The sequence below is a fragment of the Mobula birostris genome, chromosome 8, assembly GCF_030028105.1.
Source record: "Mobula birostris isolate sMobBir1 chromosome 8, sMobBir1.hap1, whole genome shotgun sequence".
In the NCBI taxonomy this organism is placed as follows: domain Eukaryota; kingdom Metazoa; phylum Chordata; class Chondrichthyes; order Myliobatiformes; family Myliobatidae; genus Mobula; species Mobula birostris.
This window is the reverse complement of record NC_092377.1, coordinates 68226899-68247715: the sequence shown is the minus strand read 5'-3', so window position 1 is coordinate 68247715 and position 20817 is coordinate 68226899. Positions and strand designations below refer to the sequence as shown.

Genomic DNA, 20817 nt, shown 5'->3' with positions numbered 1-20817 from the left:
AAACTTGGCTGTGTGGATTCAAAATTGACTTGCCCACAGAAGGAAGAGGTTATTGTGCCTGGAGACCTGTGACTTGTGGTGCTCCACAGAGATCTGTTCTAGAACCCGTTTTCTTTGTTGATAACTTGGATTAGGAAGTGGAAGGGTGGCTAAGTAAGTTTGCAGATGACATGAAGGCTGATGATGTTGTGGATGGTTGTTGTAGGTGACAACAGGACATTGACAGGATGCAGAGCTGGGCTGAGAAGTGACAGATGGAGTTCAATCCAGGAAAATGGGAAGTGACTCAGTTTGGAAGATTGAACTTGATGGCAGAGTATAAAGTTGAAGATTCTTAGTGGGACCTTGGGGTCCATGTCCATAGTTCCCTCAAAGTTGCTTTGCAAGTTGATAGGGTAGTAAAAAGGTGTATTCCATCTTGGTCTTTGTTAGTCAGGGGATTGAATTCAATAGCTGTGAGGTAATGTTGCAGCTCAGAACTCTGGTTAGTCCATACTTGGAATGTTACATTGACTTCTGGTCACCTCATTATAGAAAGGATCTGGGAGCTTTAGAGAATACAAAGGAGATTTACTAGATGCATTAGTGAGTCATGCAACATGTCTGGAAAGCTTTTATCATATTTGATCATTGGTCTGACATCTACAGGTGCTTTTTCATCTTTTATTCCATTTTAACTTGTAGTCTGTAATTTGGTGCACCTGTAAGGCTTATTGCTCACCAAGATTTGGTTGATCCTGTTTGTTGGAGATGTTTAATACATGGTGATTTCAGGGAAAAAAAAAACTTGTGGTGCTGTTCCCACCAATGGTCCAAAACAATTTGTTCTCAGTTTTCATGCAGCCTGCTGTCATTTCCTAAATAATCATTTTTAATTAAGTGGTGAATTGCTGATCCTGAGGAATAAATAAATTAAAAATCAATGAATTGCAGGTGCCAAAAATCTGAAATAAAATTATAAAACAGTGAAAGCAGGTTAAGCAGCATCTTTGGAAAGAAGCAGGCATTGCAAATTGAACTCCCTTAACCAGGTCTGAGTAAATTAGTTACACTAAGTTTACAAAAAAACATTTAAATTGGTGTGACTAATTTTCACAAAGAAAACGATCAATTTTTATATGACAGCTTCTCTTGGTCAGGCAGAGATCTTGAGGTACTTACTACCTGAAAGGTTACTCAAAGAACCTATATTGTCTGCCCTAAACTTTTAAGAGTTCCAGGGTTCACTGTGGAGATCTTAACTCTCTTTTTATCTTTCTATCCTGTGCAACTAATCTTCAGCTGCTTGGAGTCATGGTTACCCATTGATTCTTAATGGAGAGGTTGCTAGAAGATATGTTATGGGCTGTTTTGATTTTCATCATGGTAGTAAACTATTTATGGTTACTGCTTTTGCCCTGCAATAGAAAGAAAAGATTCTTTGAGAGAATGTGGAATAGCCAGTGCCAAAAAAATTTGTATCTTTGAAAGGATCATTGTTATGAGAGGAGATCACAAAGAAAAAATAGGGAAGATTGAAGACCCCAGAATTGGAGCAATGTATTACCTGCTTACTGTATGATTAACCTTCCATGACATTGTGAATGAGATTTGATGGTTGTTAACCTATTTTTATTTTTATTTTAATTTTCAGATGAGCATGATGATGTACAGAAGAAAACATTCACAAAATGGATTAATGTGCGCTTTGTAAAGGTAATGTTGCCTTTTATCTTCTAAGACTGAACTTTGGTATTTGGAGCATCTCCATCTGGTGTTTTAAAAACCTGTGATTTCAGAATTATTTTTGTGGCATGTAAAGCTCTTTGAATGAGCTGGTGAGAAATGTTATTTATTTACTTGGTGTGGTTTACTGCGTGGGGTAAGATTTTCCTCAGCGATATCTGAATTCTGAGTGGAGCATGTAAGTAGTTTGATTGTTTGAAAATTTCAAGAGAACAGTGTGATTTTTTTTTTTCTGTTGTTGCTGGGAGCAGAATCCAGATTTATTTACACAGATCCATTTTTTAAATGTAGTCAAGTGCTGGGAATTGGCACTTATTATTTCCTGTTGTATAACTTTTTCCATGGAATAACCACTTCTTGTCCAATTCCTATTGAGGGATTTGGCAGGCTCTCTGTGTGGTGTGCTGTCTCTGCTGTTGATGCTAGGCATTGCTGTACAATGAGGGTGAAATGGCAGTTTTCATATTTCATTGGGAAATTGTTACTTTACATTTTGCAACTGCTTGACAAACATATCTTTTTTCAGATGTGGTACTCAATAAAAATTGATTCACGATTGTCCATGTAAGGGAATAGAATCACCCAATAATAATATCATAAGACATAGGAACAGAATAAAGGAATTTGGCCCTTCAAATATACTCCATCATTTAATCATTGTTGATTTATCCTCCCTCAATCCCATTCTCCTGCCCTTTTCCCATATCCTTTTGATGCCCTTCTGAATAAAGACCCTACCAACTTCTGATTTAAATATACCCAATGACGTGGCATCCACAGCTGTCTGTGGCAATGGATTCCAGATTCACCACCCTCTGGCTACAGAAATTACTCATCTCTGTTCTAAAGGGGTACCATCTATTCTGAGGTTGTGGCTCTAGTCCTGGACTCTCACAATTGGAAACATCCCCTGCAAGTCCATTTTAGCTAGGCCTTTCATTATTTGATTGGTTGCAATGAGATTTCTTCCCCTCCTCTCCAATCCCCTCCCCTCCCCCATTCTTCTAAACTCCAATAAGAGCAGGCCCAGAGCCACCAAATGCTTCTCATACATTAACCCATTCATTTCTGGGATAATTCTCATGAGTCCCATCTGGACCTTCTGTCGTGCCACTACATCCTTTCTTAGATATGGGACCTAAAATTGCTCTTAATACTCTAAATGCCATTTGATCAATGCCTTATAATGCCTCAGCATTACATCCTAGTCCTCTGGAAATAAATGCTAACATTGCATTTGCCTTCTTTATCACCAATACAACCTGCAAGTTAACCTTAAGGGAATCTATCATTTGGATATTAAAGTCCCTTTCCATCTTAGATTTCTGAATTTGCTCCATGTTTAGAAAATTAGTGCATGACCATGCACTTCCCTACACTGTATTTCCATGTGCTATAATCAGTCCAGATCCTTCTGCAGACCTGCTGCTTACTCAACACTATCTGCCCCTCCATCGATCTCTGTATCCTCTGCAAACATGGCCACACTGTCACTCATTCCGTTATCCAGATCATGATGTTTAGTCTTGTGCACGTTTTCAATTGTATTTGGGAGTGAACAAGTGAGAAATCCAAACAGATTTACATCAATTACTGTTGATTAATCTCTTTTCCTAGAAATGTGTGTTTTGTATTACATGGTGAATACCCATAGGATGCCAGGATGTATCAAAATTTTAATTTAATGAGAGCTGTGAATGGTTACAGAAACGAGATCTTCACTAGCAGTTAGTCTGTGGGGGGAATGTTGGGAGGTTACAGACCCATCCCATGTCATTAACATTCAACTTAAGGACATCATTACTTATGAACAAGCTGATTTTTTGACTTTAGGGGAAACATGTTGATGTGCAAACTATATTTGAATTTTATGACACTTTGGGCAGGAATTAGTGGTTTAAACTGTTGTGCCGGCTGTTCAGAAGTCCGTACAATTTTCTGGCTGCTGCAAGGTTGCAGATGATCTTTTTTTGGGGTGGGGCAAGAGGTTCTGCGGGCATTTGGGAAACTGGCAGGAAGGCTTTGCTGGCTGCTGGACTCGTGCAGGAATTTGTGTCATTTCTCCCCACCCCCCTGAGCTACAACAGTCAGACCTGAGTCCAACCGAGCAGACTTGGGAGCACTGAGCAGGCAACCTTGACCATTGAGTTAGTGAGGCCAGTTAGTGGCTGCTCATCTCGCACCTGCTCATTCTCCTGTCAAAGCGGCTGATGCGATCCTCTCGCATACACTGATTTTGTTCCTTCACAACTTGGAAAAATTTGTGTTACGAACCTGGAGACTGCTGGTATGGCAAAGAAATAGAAGGGAACTACATTCTTCTGTCCTGAGATAAACAGTTTTCCAGAAATAGAATTGGATATGGTTCATTGTAGCACATCTCCTGAAATACTACTTATTTATTCCCATGTGAAAGTGTGCTTTTTAAAAATCTTCACTCGGGGTTTTGGAACTTGGAAAAGATGTTTGTTATGTAACAGAGCTCCATGTAATGCAAACTCATGGTTGGGTTGGTGGGGGGAGAGAGGGAGAAGAACCAACACTATTCCCAAGAACTGCACAAATTTAGATTGAGCCAAATTAACACAAATTGACACTTAACATGATACAATATGTATAAACAGAGTCCTATGCTTTGCAGTCAGTATTGAAGTGCAAGGCCATGTTGAGTATCTTTATTAGTATTGGGCATCTCCAGTAAGCCATCGTAAATGTTCATCCCTAGTTGCTCATGAGGATATTTGAAGGTGAGACGAGATTCCATTAATTTGTACACCTTGGGGAGCTGAAGTTAACAGGTTGAGATCTTAACACTGAAGGTTCAAAATTCCATTTCTGGTCCATGGCTTAAGTAATAATTTAGCTTGAAATTAAAAAAATAAAGTGCTGGTCATGCTCAGCATGGCAGTCGGCATCTGTGGAGAGTAAAGCAAGGGGCATCGAACTTCCAAATGGCCTTTTGTCTGAACTTGGATAGGTTAGAGATAAAACGTGTCACAAAATACAGGGCAAGGCTGGAGGAGAGTTGGTAAGAAAATGCATTATCTGTGACAGGATGGAAGGCTGCGGTGATTCAGTGACAAAAAATGTCATGGTGCCAGGTGAAAGAACATAAGCTTTCCTGTCATTGTGTTTCACATTGTTTTATTGCCAGTGAAATTCTGAAGTACAGGAAACTCTGGCACAGGGACTGAGGTTATTGTACACACTTTGAAATAAAATGCTGATCCAACACTTCACGTATTTGTTTCGATGGATGAGAAGAATATCTGACATTGTTAAAAGATTTAAGAGAGAGCCCACGGTCCTATGTGACTTTCCTACTTGGGCAACAGCCAAAAGCAGATTCTAATCAATTTATTGTCCCACTTACTTGAGCCTGGCTGTTGCATTTCCCCACCTAATAACTACACAATCAAAAAGATTCTTGGGTTCTGAAGTAATGAAAATAGAAACTTTTTTTTCTGATGCCAATTAATGTTGTAAATGTTTAAAATGAAAAAGTTTTTCAGTCTAAAGGCCTATCAAATCCAAGTACAATAAGTGACAAATATCAGATCTACAGGGTAACGGTATTGTGTGCAGTATTGGTTACCATACTGTGGGATTAAGCTAGCGCGGGTGCAGTAAAAAATCACAAAGATATTGCCTGGACAGAAGGCTTGAGTTGGAAGGAGAGGCTGGATCAGCTGGGAATTTCCCGGATCTAAAGAGGCTGAGCGATAACATGATAGAAATAGATGGAATTGGGAGAGTAACAGATTGGGTAAATAGTCTTTTTGCCAAGAGTGTCTAACAAAAGAGGGCATATGATTAAGGTGAGAGGGAGAAGGTTTAAAAGGGATCAGAGGTATTAATTTTTCATACAGGATAATTTGTATTTGAAATGATTTGCATAAGGAGATGTTAGAGGCGGGAACAGCAACAATGCTTGAGAGGCATTTAGACAGGCACTGAATGAGTAGGACATGCAGAGATATGAAAGTAATGCAGGCAAGTGGGATTAATGTTGATAGACATTACAATAAGTAAAAATACAGAGAACCGAAGTAAGTGGTTCTGTGCTGTACATTTCTGTAACTCTATAGTTTGTAGTCCAAACTGCCACTCTGGTGTTGCTTAACATTCAATCTGGAGACCCCTAGTTGTCAGATCTTTGGCATTATTAGGATGTGTCTTACATACTGTTGTCTTGCATACTGTTCATACAAGTCAATTCATTACAACAATGCATATTGAGGTAGTATAAGGTAAAAGAATAACAGTGCAGAATGAAGTGTTACTACCAGAAAGTGCAATTCAGATAGAGGTCACTTTAGATTAGGGTGCAAGGTCACAAAGAGGTAGATTGTGAGGTCAGGACTCCATCTTATTGTGCTGGAGATTGTTTGATAGTCTTTTTATGGCGGGAATATGTGCATTCATGCTTGTGTATGTTCTGCTCAAATTGGGAGGAGGAGGGGAGAGGGAGAATATCTAGAATGGATGGGATATTTGATTACGCTGACTGGTTTACTTAGGCAGCAAGAAGTGTAGGCAGATCGTGTGGAAGGAAGGCTTGGTTTCTTTTAAATGCTGAGCTGCATCCATCTTGCAAAGTATAGAAAACAGTGATGCATCCAGATTTTTGTGGTGCACAAATAATAGTTGGTTGAGGGTCAGAGGGAGGTGCCAACTTTCTTTGGTTTCCTGAGGAAATGGATGTGCTCATGAGCTTTGGCCATTGCATCAACATAAGTGCACAAACCTCTCAGCCTCAATGACCAGCTCTTTTGTTTTGCTGACACTGAGGGAAAGATTGTTGGTATGGCACCATTTCACTAGGCTCCCTATTTCCTCCTTGTACCCTGATCTGCTACAGTAGTATCATCTACAGATTCGTAGACTGAATTGGCACAGAGTCTGTCCACGTGCTTGTGAGAGCATACAGAAAGTAGAGTAGTGGGGTGAGGATGCAATCTTGTGGGGCACCTATATGGAGGATAATTGAAGTGGGGGTTGTTTGCTGTCTATCTTCACTGATTGCAATCTGTTCGTCAGAAAGTTGAGGACCTAGTTGCAAAGGGAGGTGTCCTGATGAAGGGTCTCGGCCTAAAACTTCAACTGTTTACTTTTTTCCATAGATGCTGCCTGGCCTGCTGAGTTCCTCCAGCATATTGTGTGTGTTACTTGGACTTCTTGCTCCTGTAGATTTTCTCATGACGGTTATCACACAGTGGATCTTGATCAGTTAGGGAACTGACTGAGGAATGACAAATAGATTTCAACGCAGATAAGTGCGAGGTGAAAATGAAACCAGTGCAGGGCGTGTACATTGAAAGGTAGTGCACTAGGGTGTGTAATGGAATAGAGGTATTTGGAAGTACAAGTGCATAGTTCGTTTAAAGTGGTGTCACAGGCAGACGGGCTGGTGATAAAGGCATTCAGCACTTGGCCTTCATCAAGGGCATTGAGTAAAGGACAAGACACAATTAAAGTGGAAAGAGTGCAGAAAAGATTTACAATGACGTTGACAGGGCTAGAGAGCCTGAGTAACACAGAGGCTGGCCAAGCTAGGAGTGTAGGTGAATGAGAGGCAGCCTTATAGAAATGTTTAAAATCATGAGAGGTTTGTAATAGTCTTTTCCTCTAGATAGTAGATGAGTCCAAAACTAGGGTACACAAATTTAAGATGAGAAGGAAAAGATTTAACAGGGATCCAACGGACAACTTGTAATGCAGAGGGAGGTTGAGTTTGTGGAGCAAACTGAGAGAAGAAATGGTTGAGGCAGGTACAATAATATCATTTAAGAAACACGGAGACTGGTACATTGAGGGACGGGACTTTGCGGGATATGGGCTGAACTCAGGAAATTGAGACTGGCTGGTGGGCATCGTGGTTGATGTATTTAGACCATTTCTCCAAACAAAACTGTTCTAATTCATCAATATTTCTGGAATACCTTGCATGAACAGCCCTTGTCAGGTCATGCCACAGCATCTCAATTGGGTTAAACTCTGGATTCTGACTTAGCCATTCCAAAACATGATTTTTCTTCTCTTTTAAACCATTTTTTTTTTTGTTGATTTACTATTGTGTTTTGGATCATTGTCTTATTGCATCATCCATTAAGGTTCAGGTGATGGACTGCTACCCTAACATTCTCCTGTAAAATATCTTGATACAATTTTGTATTCATTGTTCCCTCAACAATTGCAAGCTGTTCAGGCCCCGAGGCAGCAAACCAGCCCTTCCACCATGCTTCACAGTTGGGATGAGGTTTTGGTGTGCAATGTCTCTTTTCCTCCAAACATAGCAATGTGCATTTCTACCAAAAAGTTTAAATTTTGTCTTATCTGTCCATAGAACATTGTCCCAGAAGTGTTCTGGAACATCCAGGTGGTTTTTTGCAGACTTCAGATGTGTAAAAATGTTTTTTTTTGGAGACCAGTGGTTTCCTTTGTGGTGTCCTTCCACGAGCACCATTCTCGTTCAGTGTTTTTCTTATAATGGACACATTAACAGACACTTTAGCAATTTTGAGAGATTCCTGCAGGTCTATTGCTGTTACCCTTAGGTTCTTTTTCATCTCTTTCAGCATTGCAGGTTGTGCAGTTGGTGTGATCTTTGCAGGGTGCCCATTCCTAGAGAAAGTAGCAACGGTACTGAGTTTCCTCTATTTGTAGGCAGTTTTTCTTACTGTGGACAGATGAATGCTCAGGTCTTTAGAAATGCTTTTGCAGCTTTTTCCAGCTTCATGCTTCTCTACAATTCTTCTTGTGAGGACCTCTGAAAGTTGTTTTGATCGAGGCACGGTGCACATAAACAGATCTTTCTTGAGAAGAGCAGACTCTGTCAGTAGCCTGACTTCGTGTGTCTTTATATAGGGCAGGGCACCTCCACAACCCGTACCTCCAATCTCATCTCGTTGTTTGGAACACCTGACTCCTAATAGCTTTTGTAGGAGGCATTACCCCAGAGGTTCACATACTTTTTTGAACTTTGACTGCGATTGTTTAAATGGTGTACTCAGTATTGATGAGAAATAGTACAATTGTTTGTGTGTTGTTAGTTTAGGCAGATTGTGTGTGTCAATTATTGTGACTTGGATGAAGATCAGACCATGTTTTATGAGTAATTAATGCAGAAAATGAGGTGATTGCAAAGTATTCACAAAATTTTTCTTGCAACTGTATTTCTTTGTGAAACCAAATTCTCCTTTGCAGCCAACCTTGTGATTGAGTTTAATAAATTATGGGCTTAATTTTTAATCTCTTATTGCAAATCATTAACTGCATGCAGACCATCAGGTAGGAGGTACTGCAGCATTAGGGACAAGAACTATTAAGATGGGAAACAGCTTCTTCCCCCAGGCCGTAAGACCACTGAGCTCCCCGCCATTACCCAGGTCTTATGTGTGAAGCATCAGTAATGTTATATTGTTTTATCTTTTGACGTATTATAAATGCCCCTTATTATTTGTTAATTTATTTGTGGTAATATTTTATGTAATGTGTGTGAGTTATATGTACTGTGTATATGCTCCTTGGTCCAGAGGAATGTTGTCTCGTTTTTGCTGTGGTAACAGAACACTTGTTTGTACAAAACGCAGTTTCATTGAAATACGTTATAGATCACAGATAATGGCAGAACAATGTTTAGAATTTGTGTGAATGCAAAGCCTAGTTTATCACCTCTATAATCTTGTTTCTCAAAAGTGATAAGGGTCATACACTGATTTTAAAAATATGCCATAAATGAGAATCAAGCAGAAGTGAACTTGCGTCCTTGCCCGAGATCAAGCTGTGATGATCCGAAGCCGATTGATACATATTCTCTGGGCAGGAACTGTTCTGCAAAATGTTTTCTTGAATGACATTTTAATAAGAAATTGTGCTTCTGCTGCAGAGTGGAAAACCACCGATCAAGGATTTGTTTGATGACCTCCGAGATGGCAGAAAACTCTTAGATCTTCTGGAAGGGCTCACAGGACACACATTTGTGAGGAATTTTCATTTTACTAACTGTACACATGTATTTACTGTATAAAGTCAGAGCCTGATGCTGAAAAAATCTTTAGCTATTACATGTAGGTACAGAGATGCCTTGCTTAATCTTTCTGATCAGGACTTCATACTCATAATACCTTATGCTTCACAAGGTTTCAGATAGAGGCAGGCTAGTTTTGCAGATTAGTATCTCTGAGGGTTCTCTGGAGATAGTTATAAAAAATCCAACTATGTGTAATTTCCATTGACTCTTAGGGTTGAAAGACAGAAGAATATTTGGGCTGAAGAAGAATGCTTTAGGTTAAAGTTTTTTTTCTCTGAACAATTTTTTTGTACTTGTTTCTAAGGCATTTTGCAGCAGCATTAGTGATAATCCCACTCACTGGGCTCTCATTTCACTAGATATGCACTTCTTTCTCAGAAGTTAGAAATAATTTGTGTTGGATTCAGACTAAATGTTTGCAGTATTATGACAGATTGATAATGATCATCAGGAAATTGTTGATTATAAGTTATTTTGATTTGATCCATGTCCGTTGATACACAACTGGAACCTGATTTTGGCTCATGGGTGGCTGCTTTTTGTGCGAAGGCTAGTATGACACAGACATTTCCACAAATAGCAGTTGGTTCAGTGTTTGCTCATGTATCCTCTGAGCTTTGTTATTTTCATCTCCATTCACTTAATTTCTATTGCATCCACTCCTGAAGGTGCTGCCTCCTGCTGACAGTCTGTTGCTTGTCAATTGAAAACTATTTGCTATATCAGTGAGAAAGTTATTATTTGTGCGTGAATCTGGACGATTGGTTACTGATAGACTGTGTTTTCTTTTGATCACAAATCAAACAGCCACTCACGCTGTAAAAATGGCCAGACTCAGCATTCGTCTCTGAGGCAATTTGTTGAATCGCCCTACTATTATTCCAGACCTTACTGTTCTCTAAATGCCCTTTTTTTGAAAGTAGATGCACTTACAGACTTCTCACCAACTTCAACCTTTTTGGCTTAAAAAGGTGGATTGTGTCATCCATCTGTTCGATACTGCGTTCCATTTCACAGATCCTGCTCTATTTCTTAGACTGTGTTTGAGATTAGTTTCTATTTTCACTTTGTAGAGTGGATTTTCTGGATATAAGTCATCACTTTAAGGATTCAGTTTTCAAGGTGGTGTGTCATGATTTAGTGTGCATGCTACTTGAGTTGACTAGGACTTCATTGACTTTCTCTGGTCTGCAATTTTGGTTTGCCTAGAACTTCGTGTACTCCATCTAATTATAATGTGTCTGCATAAAATCCATTTAACTTGCTTTTCCCCCACTAACTAGGAACATTTTGTGGTCTCTTTCTCTTCATTTTCATTGGTGTGATTAGGAATAGTTAGTTTTCCAAACTTGGCTGCGTGTGTGAATGCCGACTTATCACTTGAAAATGCATAAAATTTCTGTAGAGGTGAGATTTCAAATGCAAAAAGCTGGAATTGAAGTTTTATGATCTTTGCTTGTGTTTTGTCTCTTTGTAAAGCGTTTATTTTATGTTGGATTTGACTGCATAGAGGAATGTTAAGTAACTGCAGCATGTTTACAGTTTGAACATTTTAACAGGAATGTTTTTTATTCAGTTCCCATACAATAGTGACAAGTTTGGAATTGTTATTAGCATCACTTTATAAAGTTAATCCACTTTGTGATCAAGTTGCATCATTTCATAGTCTCCAACTGAATTTTCTTTTTGTCTTGGTTAAAATATCTTGTCCTCCATTAGACCAAAGAACGTGGCACGACCAGAGTACATGCCCTCAACAATGTCAACAGAGTTCTGCATGTTCTGCAGCAAAAGAATGTGAGTCATTGCCTTGAAGAGCTAATCTGTGACAAAATAAATGTGTGTGGGAGAAACTTGGCGGGTTAAGTAGGATCTGCGGAGACAAAGGATTAGTTGATGCTTTGGGTTAACACCCTGTGTCAGGATTGTGCGCGTAAAGGGGAGGTCGCCAGTGCAAAGAGTTGCGAGGGAAGGGTGAGGCAGGAGCTTGCAGCCAATGGTTAGAACCAGGTGAAGAGGGAGATGGGCAAATGGAGCCATTTGTGTTGTGTAAGGGTTGGGAGTCAGGAGACTGTGGGTGGTGAGTGGAGATTGATAAGGAAAGACATAAAGGGTGCCGATGGAGCCATTTGGGGGGAAATGGGGGGATGGAGGTAGGGAGGATGCAGATGCAAAATCTGGTAAATAACCAAATAAGTAAGGTGATAATTGGAATTAGAAAAAGGAGGATGATGGACAGAGGAACCAGATGGAGGAGAGAAATAAAACTTGGGTGACCATGGGATTGTTGTTGGTGGGTTGGAATCAGGAGACTGAAAATAGAGTGTGGGTTATCTGAAGTTGGAAAAATCAGATTTCAAGGTGAAGTGTGAGATGTTCCTCTTCTAAAATACCTCACCTCTCCCTCTCACCTCTTACCTCCCTTCTGTATTCTCAGCCCTGATACAGGGTCATCACCTCGCAATCCAACTGCCCCCTGGCCTCCACAGGTGCTGCTTGACTCACTGAGCTCCTCCAGCAGTTTGTTTCCTCAGATTCTAGCATCCGCAGTTTCTAATGTTTCATTCAGTATTGTTTGTTTATTTAAAATGTTAATATGTTGTCTCACCTGCAATTATTGGGAATCAAATTTTTAGATGCTCTGATGCAGAGCTGTCCAAGTTGATGATTCAGAGCTCAAAGCCCAAGCTATTGAGTTGCGTTTGTTTCATGTGTTTGGAATTTGTCGGCTCCAAGATTTTTAAAAGGATATTGTTAACAATTTGGTCAGATTATTGGGTTAATTGTAAATGAAGACATCAAAATCAATCTATGTCAATGATTTTAGATATATGCAAATTACCAAAGATTGATTGTAATCAGGTCATGAAGAGCAAAACACCAGCCCTTTGGCCCATCATATCCATGCTGCCCATTGTACCTGCACATACTCATTCCATTTATCTGCTTTAGGTCTGAAGCCTTGTATGTCGAGGCAGTTCAAGTAGTTGTCTAGGTGCTGCTTAAGTTTTTTCCATGAGCTCTTCAGGCAGTACATTGAAGACTTCAACACCTCAGATTCTCCTACCTCTCACTTCAAACCTGTGCCCTCCTTTCGTAGACACTCCCCATGGTAAAAGATACTTACCATGTTGCCCAAGTGTGCCCTTTAGAATTTTGTTTATCTCTTATTAGGTCACCTTACGTTGTGATTCTGAAGCTCCCTGCTGTGCATCTGTGTAGCCCACAAATCTTCAGAATAGTTTACAGTGATGAAAATCCAAGACATGAGGACAGAATAAATGTTAACATGTCAGCTGTCAGTTTTTTTAAAAAGTTGTATTCAAGTAGTAAAAGCAGTGATTCCACAAAGGGTTTTTACTTGTAGATTGAGTCAAACAGATGAGCTTGTCTGGAATGCACACATTTGATGGGTGTTCAAGATAATTTTTTGCACCAGTATGTTCCAAAATTAACAAGGGGACAGGTCATGTTGGAGTTGATGATAAATAATGAACCATATTTAAGTAGAATGTGTATGATCATAACCTAATACACGTTGAGCACCCCTTACCTGAAAATCCAAAATCTGTAAACCTCTGAAATCTGATTTTCTTTTTTTTTTTGGCCACTGATGCGATGCCACAAATGGAAAATGCCGCAAGGTGCTGGAAAGGTTCACAGATGATGCGCAGGTCTCTGTGCACCACTGACAGTTCTGAGAAGTGACTTCACGTACCCTGAGTGGGGGCACAGATATTGCTACCGAGGAGTGGTTCAAGCTCTGCATTGCAAGTCTAGATTTTAATTATTTTGATGCAAGGAGGCTGGTGAAAGGCAGATGAACTGTAGGTATCGTGTAATTCAGAGGATTACGATATTGTTTCTAACACAGCTATGACTGAAAGGTGGGTAGGACTGGCAGCCCATCATTCCAGGCTGTAGAATCTATCAGCATGACATGGTGCGGTGTACAAGAAGTGGCTTTAAAGTTATCCTTTTTTAAAGAATAATGGTTTCCTTCAAGGTTATTTTAAAAACTATTTGTAGAGTTTTGAAGCAAAAAGCAGGCAATTGACTCTTAATGCACAATTGACCTTCAAGTGGTTAGTGGGAAATAAAGGGGCAGATATGCAGGCAAATACAAATGTGAGAATAAAAATATAGATTAGAATCAGTCAGGGATTTCCTCTTTCCAAATGTTGTATTGTGTGTGTGTGTGTGTGTGTACTTGTAGATACCTTATGGTAGACAAAGAGAACTGAGGTCAACAGACTGAAACGTTAACATGAGCAGATACAGGTGTTAATAGAAGAATAATTTGTTGCAATGCAAGGCAGTAGAATTGACATCAGTTTTGTATTCTGGTTCGCAGACAGCTGGAATACTGAACAGTCTGCACTTGAGGGTGGCTGTGTTGGTCTGACATGTGAAGAATGATTGAACAACTGAGTTGTAGTCCCTGTTATTAAGAAAATTTATTTAAAACAATTCTAAGATGTTCAGAGAAATCAAGGAGGCACATTGTGTGTAATTCTTGCCCTTGGTTGCCTAGGCAAGGGCCTGAGGTAATCATTGAAGTATTAGAGCCAGGTTTTTATGGAGGGGTTAGGAAATACTGTGGATTCCAGTTAATAGGGCCATCAGTTAAACGGGGCAACTCTTGAAGAATAAAAACAAGTAGAGAAAATAGTCCTTTGTTTGTTTGGGACAATATGCTATTTACTTGGGATGGAAGACTGATGTTGAACAGTTTTTCCAGTAGTGTCATTTGCATGCACATTTGTGTGGCCATAGACACTACACTGTGCTTAGATCAAGCAGTTTTTAAATAGTGTCAGTTGTGTATGTTTATGTTCAAAAAGCAGTGATTTTTGTCATGGATGGTTGTTGAGAGATAAGCGGCAAGACAATGCAAAACTGTTTTTCTCACTGAGGTTTTAAGCATCCAGAAATGGCTGGGAGTGAAAAATTAAACAATTTCATTTCAGGTTAGGATCTATGAAGAATTTGAAGGTATTGACAAAATGGGTAACACTGTTGCTTTTCGTCAGAGGTACAGACCAATGGCATTACAGATTGTTCAGTTAAACATGGTTGGCTTGTGAGCTGCAAATGTTTACCCTCTCCAGTGGTCCTTGCCTGTGTCAGCAGCCCAATTGTCAAAGTTTTGACTGTCTCTAAAATTTACGAATATTGAAAAATATTCACAATGATTAACAATCACAATTTAAAAGCACCTTGTATAAACATAGATAACAAATGTAACAAATTTAACTGCAAGTAAAAAGGTATTTGAATTGATTTAAAAGCATGTATTTGTTTTGAACTTAAAATTAAATGTGTTGGTGAGTGGTCAAGTGGTTAAGGCGTTCGTCTAGTGATTTGAAGGTCGCTAGTTCGAGCTTTGGCTGAGGCAGCGTTTGTGTCCTTGAGCAAGGCACTTAACCACACATTGCTCTGCAACGACATCGGTGCCAAGCTGTATGGGTCCTAATGCCCTTCCCTTGGACAACATCGGTGGCGTGGAGAGGGGAGACTTGCAGCTTGGGCAACTGCTGGTCTTCCATACAACCTTGCCCAGGCTGTGCCCTGGAAACTTTCCAAGGCGCAAATCCATTGTCTCATGAGACTAATGGATGCCTATATAAAAAAAAATTAAGTGAACATAATATTTTTGAACCTTCTTCCTGCTTACACTCAGGCTAAAACCTGTGCCCAACCCCAACAAAATCAATACTCAGATTCTCACTGTTTGCTGCTGGGAAGCTGTAGGATCTTGATACTCAATTGTTGGGTTCTGTGGATATTTTTTCAGAATGTGGTTGAAGAACTTAAAGGTTGGAATTTCCTTTTTTGCATGACTCACCTTGAAGGAGACATTTGAATTATCATTTTGGCCCACTACTAAGTTGTTCAGTTTTGATGTCAACCCTTTTGCATCTTAAATTATACTACATTGTGAAAGACCTTTTATTTCCCTTTGCCAGGTGGAGCTTGTAAATATAGGTGGAACTGATATTGTCGATGGAAATCATAAATTGACCCTTGGGCTTATTTGGAGCATCATTCTACATTGGCAGGTGAGTAAAGAGCTTTGGAATGCAGTGCCGGTTTGATAGCTGAAGTGAAGAAATCCATCTCAGAGGCAATTCCTGGGAATTGAATATGTATGCAGTAAACAGTCGGCCAAACAGATGTTCTTCTTTACTTTGGGGTGAGCGGATAACTTCACTCGCTGCAACTCTGATCTGATTCCACAGCCTGTGACTCAATAGCAAGTACTCCACATTCCCAGTATTATTTACTTATTATTGTAATTTTGTTTTTCTTTTTGTATTTGCACAATCTGTTGTCTTTTCCACTTAGGCCATTTGTCCATCTTAATTTTTATTTATTTCAGAGGCCCAGTGTGGGTTAGGGCCCTACCAGCCCTTCAGGCTGTGCTGCCCCAGCAATCCACTAATTCAACTCTGACCTAATCAATTTACAATGATCAATTAACTTATTTCCTTTGGGAGGAGACTAGAGCACCCAGAGGAAACTCACACATTCCACAGGGTGAATGGGCAGACTCATTACTGATGAAATCAGAATTAAACTCCCAACTTTTCATTTTCATCGATTCTGCTTTGTATTTTCTGTGATTGCCCACAAGAAACTGAATCTCAGGGTAGTATATGGTGACTTAACATGTACTTTGATAATAAATTTACTTTGAACTTTAAATATCTTTTACCAGGTGTTGTGAGTAGCTGAAACTTGGATCATCTTTTTGAGCTGTTTGAACAAACCTAATTGTAAAATATTTGATTTAGGTCAAAGATATAATGAAAGCTGTAATGTCAGATCTACAGCAGACAAACAGTGAAAAGATTTTGCTCAGCTGGGTTCGCCAATCAACTCGACCCTACAAACAGGTCAATGTTCTCAATTTTACAACAAGTTGGGCTGATGGACTTGCGTTCAATGCTATTCTTCATCGGCACAAGTAAGTATCAGTCCATAATTCTACGTGTAAAGTGTTATGTGAACCAGATAATTTTAGGGTTGTATGACAGCAAATGATGACTGCTTGAACATTTGCTTTCTTAAGATGTTAGTAAAGTGACTTCCAATTTTAAAAAGGTACTGAAAATTCCAACAGCAAGCTGCAGCCATGAATGCTTCAAAAGTGAAATTCAATTGATCTTTACTTACTTTAGTTCAGAATTATATTGCATTATTCTTATGGCAAATTTGAAACATTTTTAATTTTGATATTTTATTTTCTTTTGGTCTGCATGCAGATTGCATTGAAGAATGATTTTTCTCCAAACATACCTTTGCTCATTGCGGCCAAAAAGTTCTACTCAAAAGGTTCAAAGGAACATTTAAACAAGCCTGGTGCATTTTAGAAACAAGTCCTGTGGACTGATGAGGTTAAAATAGAACTTTTTGGCTGCAATGAGCAAAGGTATGTTTGGAGAAAAAAGGGTGCAGAATCTTATGAAAAGAATCCCTCTCCAACTGTTAAGCACGGGGGTGGATCAATCATTCTTTGGGCTTGTGTTGCAGCTAGTGGCACGGGGAACATTTACTAGTAGGGGGAAAAATGAATTTAATTAAATACCAGCAAATTCTGGAAGCAAACATCACACTGTCTGTGGGGAAAAAAAAAGCCGAAGGTGAAAAGAGGATGGCTTCCACAACAGGATAATAATCCTAAACACACCTCAAAATCCACAATGGACTACCTCAAGAGGCACAAGCTGAAGGTTTTGCTGTGGCCCTCACAGTCCCCTGACCTAAACATCATCGAAAATCTGTGGATAGACCTCAAAAGAGCAGTGCATGCAAGATGGCCCAAGAATCTGACAGAACTAGAAGCCTTTTGCAAGGAAGAATGGGTGAAAATCCCCCAAACAAGAAATGAAAGACTCTTAGCTGGCTACAAAAAGCGCTTACAAGCTGTGATACTTGCCAAAGGGGATGTTACTAAGTACAGCCATGCAGGGTGCCCAAACTTCTGCTTCGGGCCCTTTTCCTTTTTTGTTATTTTGAAACTGTAAAAGATGGAAGTAAAAAGTTTTCTTGCTTAAAATATTAAAGAAATGTGTCATCTTTAACTTTATGCCTTTTGGAAATCAGTTCATCTTTTACTCACTTAGCTATTCACAGTAACAAATTTTGACCGGGGTGCCCAGACTTTTGCATGCCACTGTATCTGTTCCACCTCAATGAGTGTAGTTGAGAAATGTTTCAATACCCAAATGTTTGTTACAGTTGTTCTTGGCTGAAAAATTATTTTAGCTTATTTTGAATGTCAGTTCAAAGCAGTTTAGTTTGTTTCAAGGTAAAGAGGTTAAGGCATTCAGCAGCAACACAAACATCTTCTGTGCCTTAAGTATCTTTTTGGCATTTTTATTTGAGTGCAGAGAACATTTCTTTGTTTGCTTTGTTCTGGTAGAGCTACTCTGGGTATTGAAATTAGATCCAAGTCACAGACCTGTTTTACAGAGATGGAGTGTTTTTCTTCTGAATTCCATATAAGCTTTCATGTGTAGCTGTTGGTAGGATGGCATACTACTTTTAGCAGCTTATAATCAAATTCTGCAGTCAATGTGAAGTTTTATATATTTGAGAAAGATAAGTTTGGAGATTGCTGTGAGTCTGTTTGTTTTAGAGGTCTCTTGTCTGTTCACAGTCAGTAAATTTGTTTGAAATTGTGCAGACTATATTATGGCCAAAATGATATCCTCAGTCACACGTACAAAATGCTGGTGGAATGTAGCAGGCCAGACAGCATCCATCGGAAGAAGCACACTCGACATTTCAGGCTGAGACCCTTCATCAGGACTAACTGAAAGAAGAGATAGTAAGAGATTTGAAAGTGGGAGGGGGAGATCCGAAATGATAGGAGAAGACAGGAGGGGGAGGGATAGAGCCAAGAGCTGGAAAGTTGATTGGCAAAAGGGATACAAGACTGAAGAAGGGAGAGGATCATGGGACGGGAGGTCTAGGGAGAAAGAACGGGGGAGGGGAGTGCCAGAGAAAGATGGAGAGCAGGCAAGGAGTTATTGTGAGAGGGACAGAGAGAGAAAAAAAGAGAGAAAAGCAAGGAAATAATAGATAAATAAATAAGGGATGGAGGTAAGGACGGGAAGAGGGGCATTAATGGAAGTTAGAGAAATCAATGTTCATGCCATCAGGTTGGAGGCTACCCAGACAGAATATAAGGTGTTGTTCCTCCAACCTGAGTGTGGCTTCATCTTGACAGTAGAGGAGGCCATGGATAAACATATCAGAATGGGAATGGGATGTGGAATTAAAATGTGTGGCCACTGGGAGATCCTGCTTTCCCTGGCGGGCAAAGCATAGGTGTTCAGCGAAACAATCTCCCAGTCTGCGTCAGGTCTTACCAATATATAGAAGGCTGCACCGGGAGCACCGGACGCAGTATATCACACCAGCTGACTCACAGGTGAAGTGTCGCCTCACCTGGAAGGACTGTCTGGGGCCCTGGATGGTGGTGAGGGAGGAAGTGTAAGGACATGTGTAGCACTTGTTCCACTAACAAGGATAGGTGCCGGGAGGGAGATCGGTGGGAAGGGTAGGGGGTAACGAATGGACAAGTGAGTTGCGTAGGGAGCGATCCCTGCAGAAAGCAGAAGTGTGGGGGGAGGGAAAGATGTGCTTGGTGGTGGGATCCCGTTGGAGGTGGCGGAATTTACGGAGAATTATATGTTGGACCTGGAGACAGGTGGGGTGGTAGGTGAGGACAAGGGGAACCCTATCCCTAGTGGGGTGGCGAGAGGATGGGGTGAGAGCAGATGTGCGTGAAATAGGAAAGAGCGTTTGAGAGCAGAGTTGATGGTAGAGGAAGGGAAGCCCCTTTCCTCAGTCACAAATAGTTTGAGGGTATATCTGATAGTCAAGGACTAGCTGTTCTGTAACATGTTAATATGATTAAGTAGCCATCTTTTCTTGGGTCTGCTTTCTCACTTCGTGGTCTGGTCTTCTGGTATTCAGCATGAGAAATTCCAAATGCCTAATGTTTGCTTATTTGGTTACATGGAGTGTAAGTATTTAGAATTACCATCTTTTCTTTCTGCTTTGCAACGACCATATGTAAAGTGCCATTAAGGTGAATGCTGGCAGATTATGTTACTGGATGACTTCATTATGTAACTGTTTCTATCTCCCTCTACCTACAGTCCAAAGACAAGTTCACTGGCATATGCACAAGTGTCTATATGTACTCATGCAATGAAAAACTTATTTGCAGCCACATCATTGGCACATCACATCATGTAATTAGTGTTCACAAGGAAAAACATCAATTAAACAAACGTAAACAAATTTTTACAAGAAAATAAAAGAGACAGAAAATGTAGCCAATTTCAGTGCAAAGTGATTAAAGTTGTCATAGCATTGCTAAACACAACTGATTCAGGATGAGCTGGTTGCTTTGAAGAACCAGATGATTGAAAGGAAGTAGCTTTTCTTGAACCTGGTGGTGTGGGACTTCAGGCTTCTGCACTTCCTGCCTGCTGGTAGCTGTGAGAAGGTACCAATGCCTTGATGGTGGGAATCTTTGGTGATTGATTTTGCATTCTTGATGCAAGGCTACCAGCAGATACAACCAATGGCGGGGAGGGATCTGCCTGGGAAGTGTTAGACTGAGTGTACTTTCTAAGAGCATGGAACGTGGGGCAGTACAACACATGAATAGGCCCTTCAGCCCTTCGTGCTGCTCCAAATCAATTAAATTAGTAATCAATTAGTAAACTAAACTATGTTCTGTCTACACAATGTCTGCATCCTTGCATTTTCCTCGCATTCATTTATTTTATCTAAATGTCTCTGAAATGTTTTAAATATTTCTGCCTTTGCCACCACCCCAGGCAGTGCTTTCCAGGTACCCACCACTCTGCGAAAAAAAACTTGCCCCTCACATCTCCTTTGAAGTTACCCCCTCTTATCTATGTAAATACATGTCCTCTGCATTAGAGAATTCAACCCTGGGAAGAAGATCTATGTCTGTGCCTAGATCAATGACTCTATTTATGCCTCTTATAATCTTAAAAACCTCTGTCAGA

General features: G+C 40.0%; 1 protein-coding gene across 6 annotated transcripts in view; it reads left to right on the top strand.

The window, feature by feature from the left end:
* LOC140201367 (utrophin-like) overlaps positions 1–20817 on the top strand; it is a 524122-nt gene that overhangs the window by 70934 nt on the left and 432371 nt on the right. For all 6 annotated transcript variants that reach the window (XM_072265376.1, XM_072265377.1, XM_072265374.1 and 3 more), the window contains 5 exons: positions 1634–1695; positions 9614–9706; positions 11477–11554; positions 15727–15819; positions 16555–16727. In XM_072265376.1, coding sequence (XP_072121477.1) covers positions 1634–1695; positions 9614–9706; positions 11477–11554; positions 15727–15819; positions 16555–16727 — 499 coding nt within the window. The remainder of the gene's footprint in view (positions 1–1633; positions 1696–9613; positions 9707–11476; positions 11555–15726; positions 15820–16554; positions 16728–20817) is intronic.